At 38.8% G+C, this 11,306-nt stretch overlaps 1 protein-coding gene across 2 annotated transcripts in view; it reads left to right on the top strand.

Annotated features, from left to right (window-relative positions):
* The first annotated feature begins 818 nt into the window (after positions 1 to 818).
* LOC149140386 (uncharacterized) overlaps positions 819 to 11,306 on the top strand; it is a 34,627-nt gene continuing 24,139 nt past the window's right edge. The window contains exon 1 of one of the 2 annotated variants that reach the window (XM_089453168.1): positions 819 to 1,638. In XM_089453168.1, coding sequence (XP_089309294.1) covers positions 1,028 to 1,627 — 600 coding nt within the window. In that variant the 5' untranslated portion in view covers positions 819 to 1,027 and the 3' untranslated portion in view covers positions 1,628 to 1,638. The remainder of the gene's footprint in view (positions 1,639 to 11,306) is intronic. The other variant, XM_089453167.1, reaches the window with a different exon arrangement.

Genomic DNA, 11,306 nt, shown 5'->3' with positions numbered 1-11,306 from the left:
AACTTGTTAATTCAAGAAAAACTCTAAAATTACTAGAAAATAACTTACTTTTCAAGGCCAAAAAAATAAAATGATCAACACTTTTTCTATATTTATGAGATTCGCTATTATAACCTAGTTTCACAAAAATACATATACTCTATCAAAAGATATTTAATATATAAAATTCACAAAAATATATATACTCTATCAAAAGATATTTAATATATAAAATTCATGGTCATCACTTAAAAAACGACAGAAAATTGATGTTAATTTTGGATATCTTTTAAAATACATTAAAATTTATAATTGATCTTTATAATAATATAAAGTTCAAAAATCAATTTGAAAATTGTCATTATATCTTTTCTGCCAAATACTTGTAAATTACAAAAGGAAAGAGTTATGCGCTTTTATCCCATAAAATGCTTTGAAACCATTTGAATAAAAAGCTTTGAAATCATTTATGATATCCTTGAAATTTTAGAAAAATCACATAAAATGTATTGCAAAACACAAAAAAAACATGAGAAAATACATTTTTAAAAATCTAAAAAAAAAACCATTTATTTAAACCTAGAAGGTTAGTTAAGGGAATATCACCAAACTCAACGCTATTAACCTGCATAAGCTACCAGGGAACTGGTTAGTTTTTCCATAAAAAAGATTTGAGCAGAGAGGGAGCCGCACGTTACAATGAATAGGATAAGGAAGCAACCAACCGGGGTTGGCCTCATTTTCTCATTTCCATAGCAGAGAGGGAGCCGCACGTTACAATGAATAGTATAAGGAAGCGACCAACCGGGGTTCGCCTCATTTTCTCATTGTTATTCGGGCGAGATGCGAAAACTGGGCCACTTAAATACTGACCGTCATTAGCCTTAATCACCTTAACCCATTCGGGGGAGTGAGGTGGTAAAACCTTATCCAAAACCTTTCTCCTCCGCACTTTCCACTCTTATCTCCATCATCCCTGTGCAAATATCTCCATTGCCTTCCATTCCTCGTCCAGTGAGCAGAAAATTTGTAAACGGAGAGAATTAAAATGGCGGCCCTCACACAGCGACTGTTCCTACTTTCCTGCGCCACCACCTCTGCACCTTCCTCTTCTTCGCTACACTCCCCAATTTCCGCCACCGCATCGCCACCCAATATCGTCTTCCTGGGCACCCCACTGAATCTCAGAACACCCAGTTCCGCCGCGGGTCGCCTCCAAGCCAGACGCCCGGCACCCGTCCGGGCCGCCGTTGCCGCAAACCCCAAGGTGGAGAAGCTGGGCGCAGAATTGAAGCAGCTGACGCTGGAGGAGGCTCGATCCCTGGTCGATTGGCTCCAAGAGGAGCTCGGCGTCTCCGCCGCCGCCTTCGCTCCTGCTGTGGGCACTGCTCCTGCCGCGGGGGCCGCTGAAGCTGCTCCTGTAGTCGAAGAGAAGACTGAATTCGACGTCGTTATTGACGAAGTTCCTAGCAATGCTCGAATTGCCGTCATCAAAGTCATCCGCTCGCTCACCAGTTTGGCCTTGAAAGAGGCCAAAGATTTGATCGAGGGTCTCCCCAAGAAGTTCAAGGAGGGCGCCGGTAAGGAAGAGGCCGAGGAGGCCAAGAAAAAGCTGGAGGAAGTTGGTGCCAAGGTCACCATTGTCTAATTCTTCTCGAGGTTCGGTTTCCTGACGCAAATTCTTTTTTTGATTCTTAGACCTAGATGTCGGTTGAGAAAATGTAATACTTAGGTGAGAGGCCGGTTAGGCTATTGTTCTTTTTTTTCAGAGAAATGTTAAATTACAATCTCTTCAACATTGGTCTGTAGAATGCACCTTGCTTTTCTTGGTACAGTAACATATATGTTTTATAAACTGGTCAATTTGTTTGATAATAATGATGGAGACCAAAGCTTGAGATTACAAGTAAAAAGGAATAAGGTTGATGGCTACAATCTTTATAGCTCTTGACTAGTTGAATGAATTGTGCTCATTACTTTGGAAACAGTTTTGATTACACCGTCAATCAACAATCCATTCTATCAAGATGAAAAGGGTTTGATCTTTGACTGCTGGCTTCTACTCAATCTTGATGGTTGATGCCTTAGCCTAGCCAATATTTACGCTTGCAATAATTCTGGGATGCATGCAATATTTTGGCGCTGGCATATGGATTGGGGTATAAAATGCAACATGGCTTATTTGCAGTGATTTCAATATGTTGGAATGTCCACAAGACAAGGAAGGGGCACTGTCTGCTCACCTTCCAGCTAGGGAAAAGGCAATGCAGTATGCTCTCCAAGCCTGCCATGGGCTCTAGACCCTAAAAGAAAGCGACGGAAAGACTCCACTAACCTATGGTATACTTGGCAAAATTTCAAAAAAGGGAATAAGAAAATTTACCAACAATCCAACCACGCCCTTTTGTCTCGGCAAACCTCTTTCTTCTTTGATTCAAATAGCACCAAACCCATCCAAGTTCACAACACTACCACACTCTCAACCCATCAGTATCTAATTCTCCATCTATTAAGGGGTTCATAGAATGAGGCATCCTAGAACCCACCATATTATGAATGTGTCCAAGCTCAAAAGTTCGAATTATTTAGCTTACATTCAAATCATTTGGAATTTAATCCCTTGGCCACGTGGTGACTTAGGTGAGCTCATTTGGTGGGAAGATGCTATCTCCAAAACAACAACATTTCTTTGGAATATGGGCATTATATTGACAAGATTTGACAGGGTCATATTAGAGCAATCCAAAATGAACTACAAGAAGTCATGTGAGGCTAGCATTGGGCCCCCCATGATGAAGAAAAATAGGTGTGTGTAACCAAGTTGAGGCATCCCCTTCAGGAGAATGAGATTCATCATGCCAAAGGCAATCAATCACACACATATCTTCTCTAGTTAACGCATGTGACCAACCCACCCAAGCTTTCTCTAAAACCCTTGCTACTAAAGAGGTCAGTGAATATATATTGACCCTCAAGACCAGTGAAGGAAAGAGCAACGAAAAAATTGAAAAAGAATTTGTGGGGCACTACTAAATGATTTTTCAAATGCAAGACCTCACTAATGAAAGGAGGGAAGCCACCAAAAAAATTTGGAGCTCATTCCCTATAAGGTTTCTAAACAAGAACATCAAGTACCCCAGATCATTCCTTGGATGAGCAAGCAAAAACCCTCTTTGAAATAGCAGATGACAAGGCACTTGGCCTTGATGACTTCCCTTGTGACTTTCACAAGGTCACATGGAAATTTGTTAAGTTAAATCTACTACAAGTGTATCAAGAAGCTCTCACAAATGATTTCTTGGGGCAAGTTGGGGATTAGGATGAATTGGGGCCTTACTAAATATATTCTAAAGGCAAGAACCCTATAACTTATCACTAGTTGGAGACCCATTACTTTGGTCAAAATGTCTTATAAATTTCTAGCCAGGGCATTGACTCTACACAACAAGCATATTCTTTTTAAAATCATCCACCCAAAGCAAACTAGCTTTCTCCACTAGAGGTTCATTCTAGACAATGTAACAGTTGTATGGGATGGAATGGAATGGCCCAAACCACTAGACTTGATACCCTCCTCAACCAAATTGACTTTGAGAAGGCCTACAACCAAGTGGAGAGGCCTTTCCTCCTAGGTGGAGATGGCTTGGGCCTAGGTTCATACACTCTGTTGAAACCCTTTTTGTGGATGCCTCAACATGTTTATTCATTACCAAAAGCAAATCTAAGCATGTGTAGCTCTTTTCGTCAATCCACCAAGGTTGCCCATTGGCTTCGGCCTCATATGCATTACCCATTGAAGCCCTTCGCAATCCAATCAATGTTAAAGTAAGCAAGAGCCTAACTCATGGGATCTCTTTGCTTTAACCAAATGTCAAACAACGGTCAACAACCATTTTGCAGATGAATTCTTCCTTAGATCCTAAAGAAACAACTCTTGTGGGAGCACGACATGAAGTGTTTGCATACTCTATATGGGGCTTTTGGCTCCAACTTCAAATGCATCTAAGACATAACGCTATGAGAAAAACCAACAACCAATACCTAGTTAGTTGGCTTCTCAAAATCGATCTTAAATTCAACCTAAATAAATCTTTAAGTTTCTCGGTATACCCTTTACCTTCCAAACCTCTCCTTTAGATGTTTGCAATGACATTGTTGAGACATGGGAAAAGAAAATTCACAAGTGAATCACCAATTCCAAAGTTGGAGAAAGCACTCAGAAATTCTCTAATCCAAAATTGAGATAAGATAGTGGGTCCATAAAATCAATAGGCTTTCTATTGTTTGCCCCAAGAATTGGAGACCTAGTTCTTATCTGAAAGTTATTGCAAGCCCAATCCGTGTGCGCTAAATGGGTCATTCATGTTGTAGAAGAAAAGAAGACCTAGAAGGTCTTGTTGCAATTCCAAGTCAAACAAGGCCCTCTTGCTTGGTAAGCAAACCTAATCAAGAGTTTATTTCCAAACACTGCTTCCCGCACCTTCTCATGTTCAAATCTCAAGCTTATTTGTTCTCCAAAGCATTTGGAAGGCCTAGAAGGTTGTGAAGCACTTTATTTCCTGATTAAAATAAAATAAAATAAAAAATAGAAATAAAAAACAAAAAATCCATTCAAATTAAACTTTCCTTCAATAAGCATTGCACTTGGTGGCCACTATTACCCGTTCACACGCATGGGTAATCACAAGAGAAAAAAATTCTCCCATGGTGCATATTTCAAGCCAATATCCAAACCTATTCTTCACTTCTCCACAATAAATATCATTATTGATGCCTCCAATGCCTTGCTCAACTCTCATTCAAGTCAAATGATTATGGTGCCACATACTTACGAGGTACATTATTTCCATTCTTCATAATGGGTGCTCTTTTGATATATAGGGGTCATCCCAGTTATCAATGGGAGATTTGTTGAATAGATCAAGACAACTTTTATTTGTGCTTTTTACCTTCTTTTTTTATTTTCAATGGGAGGTCATCACCCTATTTTAGTAAAGTGTTGCAGTTCTTGGGGTTGGTTGTACTACTAGGGAGTTCTTGAAAAGGGGTATCATGTCCATATCCCCACCATACATAACAATTCCCATCTTTCTCAAATCCCTCATTCTTGCGTTCATGGTTAAATTTTACATGTTTTCCATTAAAGGTCCACCTTTCAGTAAACCCATGAGAAGAAGGGGCTAATAAACCAGAAGCTAATGCTAATGAAAAATAGAGTTGAGAGCAACTATAAAATGTCAAAATGCAAAACAATAATAAAGGGATACATAATGTTGTTGAGAAATCAATAGCGGCTAGATTAGGGTGATTTCTCTTCCTTTGATAACTACTTGTGATGTTCTTTTACTTGATGTACTTGTAGTTAGCTTCTTCTTTAGTTGATTATTATGGTGTTCTTATCATCAAAGAGCGACCAAACTATGAAGATCAACAGAACAAGAGGACACGAGATATAGGTTGCTAGCCAGGGCCAACCCTCTCCTTTGAGAGGAAAACCCATAAGAATTCTTCTCTTCTTCTAGAATCTTCAAATAATGAATTCCAAGACCTAAAACCCAAGACAAAGACCCCTCCAAGACCAAGTCAACCTCTCCTTTGAGGTGCTTGTCCTTCACAAAGTCAACCCAAGTCAAACTGCTTCAACACTTCAGATTTCGGCCCTTACTTCAGATTTTCAGCCACTGCTTCAAGTCTGAAATCTACTGCAAAAACCCTAACTCTCACGTGTGGGAAAATATGGTGAAAATGACCTTCTCTCTCCCTCACTTGGATGGCTTCTTCCTCAGAAATTTGGCTTCCAAAATTGATCTACTTGACTCCAAACTTTGGCTTCTTGGGGTGGCTGCAATTTGGTTTTTGATGCAACAGAAATGCCCTAATTCTTTCGCACATGTGGGACATAGAGACCCAAAAACAGTCTTCAAAAGTTTGACTTCTCTTCTTTGACCTTTGCTTACTCTTTTGACTTCTTTTCCCTTGAGATCGAACTTCTTCCTTTGCTTGATCGAATGCCTTTGATGTGTTCAAATGAGGTCGAGTTTCATTGTATATATAGGCTTCTAGGGAGCCCTGATTAGGCCGACTTCATCATAGTAGGCTGACATTTCTTCTTGCAGGTTGACTTGGTCTTGGGGGGTGAATTTATGACTCTTTCACTTACATAAATTCTTTTTACATGATACAAAATGCCCAATAGGGTCTTTTACATATGGAAATGACTCTTTGACTTCTTTGACTATATGACAAAGCCCTAGAAGCACACAATGGGTGCTTGACCTAAAAACAATTTAACATAGAGCATGAAACCCATGCTATAAATAATAATAATAATAAATTTTCTTTCTCTTTTACATCAAATACAAAAATCAAGATTACATAAGACATTATGAAGACCAAACCTAGTTACATATTTCAGCACTCCCTCTTAACTAGGGAGGTATTCATAATACATACATGGTACATGGACATTCTCATACTGAAGAATTCTCATAAGAAGAGTCGGATTGGTAAGCCATCACATAACCTATCTTCTCAGCTTATATCAGTGCATCTCATCATATCAACCAGCATTGTCATATAGCAAGGCCTTGACTAACAAATCTATCTCTCCACTAGATTAGAGCACAATGCTAGGGAGACAAATGATTTATAGACACCCTCGTCATTGTCTCTCAAGGCACATACCACATTCGGATGTTCACAGTATGTCCTTTTAAGACCATTCTTGTCTTGGATTTCCACATCCTCAAGGAATTTCCTCTTCAACTACTCTTATCTATTGGATGCCCTACCTCATCCTCAAGGAATTTCCTCTTCAACTACTATTATCTATTGGATGCCCTACCTCATCCTCAAGGAATTTCCTCTTCAACTACTCTTATCTATTGGATGCCCTACCTCATCCTCAAAGAGTATCGGAATCAATTTCAGATGCTTACCCAATCCTCCATTCTTTCTTCATAATGTGAAGACAAGAATGATGTGTCTATCTCTCCCTCTCAACTAAGGAGGATCTATTCATTCCTATAAAAGGAATATACCCAAGCTCCCTCTTAACTAGGGACTTGTTTCTAACAACAACTATCTGCTCTTCAGTGGAGATCATGGTACTATTAGTTGCTTGTAGGGCTCCTCCTTTCTACATCATCACGTCATGGATGAATTTCGACTCATCCTTCATGGAGCCAACTTCTTCATAATTTCTTCGAAGGGCTTCGGCCATCTTCCACATCACTTCCCTTCAACAAAACAGTGTTGAACCAATAGTCATGTCATCCTTTTCTTCATCGAGAAGTGACCTTCTTCATCATCATCTGGCTATCCTTCATACTACTACCTCTTCCAAGTCATGTTCCTTCCAGGATTTTCCATCCAAGTCTATGTGTTCTAGTTGTAGGAGAATCTCTACAACCCTCTTCCGATAGCGTTATTCCAACCCAACCAGATGCTTTCTTTCAAAATCAAAAAGTGAATTTTCAAAAATATAATTACCTCTTCATGATGGTCTTTCGTCATAATATCAACTTCTGCAACATCAACATCCTGCATACTCTTCGAACCCATCTCCAAGACATTTTACTATCAAGGTTCTCCTCCTTCATACTTATCAAGGTCTTCATACCTTTTCCATGGAGACGTCATAGCTAATCCTTCTGATCGTCATCAGATGTTGATTACTCATCTTATCTCAAGTGACTATAAGTACATCTTCACGAAATCTTCTTCTAGTTTCTTCATATACTGCTTCCTCAAGATCTCAATACATAATTCCTTCATCATAGGAACAACGGTTGTCAACCACCTCATATTTTCCATGAGGTCATGTAATGTTGATTCTATCATGTCATCCATCATATAGAAGAGTTCAAGGCACATTGTATTCATGCCTTCATGTATCATTCATAAGGAAGAGTCCCTTTCATCTTCAATCATGCTTATGAGATGGAGCATTCCAACCATTCTACCTACAAATAAGTGATGACATGGCTTTATCCAATGTCACATGGTTCGGGTTCGAATTTGGGTTCAGCAATGATTAGGTTTGGTTCGAGTTCGAATTTTTTGATGGGGTTCAGATAAGGTTAGCCATTAGGTTCATCTATATACATTTTCTATATGTATAGATATATTAACTTGAAAATGAAATATGGGATAAAATTGTTAGAAATCAACAGCAATAAAAAAATGCTATCACGAACATGGAAACTGGAAGGATATATTACAAGCTTGAGTTGTGACATGAGGTTATGATTTTTGATCTATGGACTTGTTTAATGGCCATGAGGTTCGATGAGGTTCGTCGAAGCTCAAAATCTTTTCAAGGTTCACCAAAATTCGAACCTCAAGGTTGAAGTTCGATGAATATTGTGAAATAGGCTTTATCCATCTATCAAAGTTAACAAATATATGTATATCTCTTCCTTCAAGTGATCATTTAGGCTTCCTTCAGTAGCTTCCCTTTCCTTGCTTGAAGATGAAAATGCTTCAACTAGCTTGACATGTTGCACTTCTATATCACAACACCTTCATCCTTCTAAAGTGTGGATCCACACTAGGTGGAATGTAGACTATTTGTGTGACACTTGCTTCCTCTAAGTAGAGGTGAACCTTCTAACAAAGATTCCAATGAAGGATCTTGATGATCCTTATTTTGCAAATGCTTCTTTCTAATGATGATGAGATGTGATAAATTCCATTCATGCTAGATGACTTGCTTCAACCATACAGACTGCTACTTTGATTATCCTTCTATGATTCTAATGATGATGTCATGAGCTACTTCATGTAAGATGTCTGCTTCAACCATATCCTTTTCATCCCTCTAGAATGATGTCATCTCAATTATGCTATAATGCATCTTGTAATGCTTCCTACCGTGACTTGCTAACTTCTATATATTGAAAAATAAACTAAATGTATGTGAAAGGCCTTTTAATAGTAGAGTTCTTTCACCTCTTCCTTCTTTGACTTTTTCTCTTCCGGTTCTTCTACTTCTTCGGTCACACGGGCTTCACTTATTTCTTTTCTTTTCTTGTTTCCCTTCTTGAGTTTAGGACAATTCCTCTTGAAGTGCCCATATTCATTACATTCATAGCATTGAATCTTAGACACGTCAATTTTCTTTTCAAATTTCTGACGAGGCTCAAACTTTCCAAACTTCCCTTTCTTCCTTGTCATAATTGCATATGCATGTGTTTGCTCATTTGATCCAACGCCATTCTTAACTTTTAATCTGGTTTCTTCAATCTTACATAATGACCATAGATCATTGAATCGAGTGGCTTCCTTCTTTCCATAGATGCTTGATACAAAGTTGCCCCATTCATCTGGTAATGCATTGAGTACTAGAGTGGTCATCTTTGGATCTGAGATAGTTTCTCCTAACTCTTGTAGTTGATCTTTTATTTGAGATACCTTCATGAGATATAAGGCTACCCCTTCTTCCCTTGAAACTTTCATCTTGTATAGTTCGGTTCTTAAATATATGATTTCCCCTGCAGTGCTTACAGAAAACAAATCCACCTACTTGTGATAGATCTCTTTCAATGTCTTTAACTTTACTACATAGGGGATGAGAGAATCCTTGATCGATTCAATGAGGATGCTTTGAGCCCTTATTTCTCCTTTCAAGTATTTTGATCTTGCTTGGGTTTGCTCTTGTGGAGGTTTGGTGATTGAGCCCTTCACATATTCAATAACTTCATTCTCCATGAGAATTAAATCTATTCTCTTCTTCCATGCAAGGTAGTTTGATGTCCCAACAAGTTTGTTGTTCTCCTTCCTAAAAGAAGTCATTTGGTTTGTAGGTTGAGACATAAAATACAAAATACTTACTTGTCAAATGAAGATACCTCCTTGATGGTGTCTTCCACTAGTTGCTTCCTTGATGATGTTTTCCTTCATCAAGAATGACAATGCTCCTGCTTCAATATAAGGAGAGATGTTCCTCTTCCTTCAATGAGAGGGAGATCACTTTGATTTCTTTTGATGATGATGAAGTGCTCTTCTTGCTTCCTTTTAGATGATGATGTAGAATGTGGAGACTTCCCAAAATACTTCAAATGTGTAGAGTAGGGTCCTTGAGGCCTTTCTTTTTCCAAGTGATCTTCCTTCTAGATGATATGATCTTTGAGATGTGTTGAGTAGTCCTCCTTGATGCCTTTTCGTTCTCCTTGATAATTTGATTTCCTTGATGCTCTTCTTTTGCTCGGCCCTTATGTATCCTTCTTTTATTGAGTGATCTTCAAGCTGCCTCTTCTTGTTGTCACCTTAGCTTTGATACCATGTTGAGAAATCAATGGCAGCTAGATTAGGGTGATTTCTCTTTCTTTGATAATTGCTTGTGATGTTCTTTTACTTAACTTGATGTACTTGTAGTTAGCTTCTTCTTTAGTTGATTATTATGGTGTTCTTATCATCAAACAGCTACCAAACTATGAAGATCAACAGAGCAAGAGGACACAAGATATAGGCTGCTAGCCAGGGCCAAAACCTCTCCTTTGAGAGGAAAATGTACAAGAATTTATAGAATCTTCAAATGATGAATTCCAAGACCTAAGACCCAAGACAAAGAACCCTCCAAGACCAAGTCAACCTCTCCTTTGATGTGCTTGTCCTTCACAAAGTCAACCCAAGTCAAACTGCTTCAACACTTCAAATTTTGGCCCTTACTTCAGATTTTCAGCAATTGCTTCAGGTCTACCATTTTTGGCCTCTATTGAAGAAACCCTAACTCGCACGTGTGGGAAAAGATGGTGAAATTGACCTTCTCTCTCCTTCGCTTGGATGGCTTCTTCCTCAGATATTTGGCTTCCAAAATTGATCTACTTGACTCCAAACTTCGGCTTCTTGGGGTGGTTGCAATTTGGTTTTTGCTACAACAAAAATGCCCTAATTCTTTCGTACGTGTGGAGATAGAGACCCAAAAACAGTCTTCAAAAGCTCTGTTTCTCTTCTTTGACCTTTGCTTACTCCTCTAACTTCTTTTCCCTTGAGATCGAACTTCTTCCTTTGCTTGATCGAATGCCTTGGATGTGTTCAAATGAGGTTGAGTTTCATCTTATATATAGGGTTCTAAGGAGCCATAATTAGGCCGACTTCATCATAGTAGGCCGACATTTCTTCTTGCAGGTTGACTTGCTCTTGGAGGGAGACTTTGTGACTCTTTGACTTACAATAAACTCTTTTTGCATGATACAAAATGCCCAATAGGGTCTTTTACATATGACAATGACTCCTTGACTTCTTTGACTATATGACAAAGCCCTAGAATAACACAATGGGTGCTTGACCTAAAAACAATTTTACTTAGAGCATGAAACCCGTGC

The sequence above is a fragment of the Pinus tabuliformis genome, chromosome X (assembly GCF_031772625.1).
Source record: "Pinus tabuliformis cultivar Carrire ecotype Pingquan chromosome X, CPIR1, whole genome shotgun sequence".
NCBI lineage: Eukaryota > Viridiplantae > Streptophyta > Pinopsida > Pinales > Pinaceae > Pinus > Pinus tabuliformis.
The sequence above is the reverse complement of the archived record's forward strand: the minus strand, read 5'-3'. Positions and strand labels throughout refer to the sequence as shown.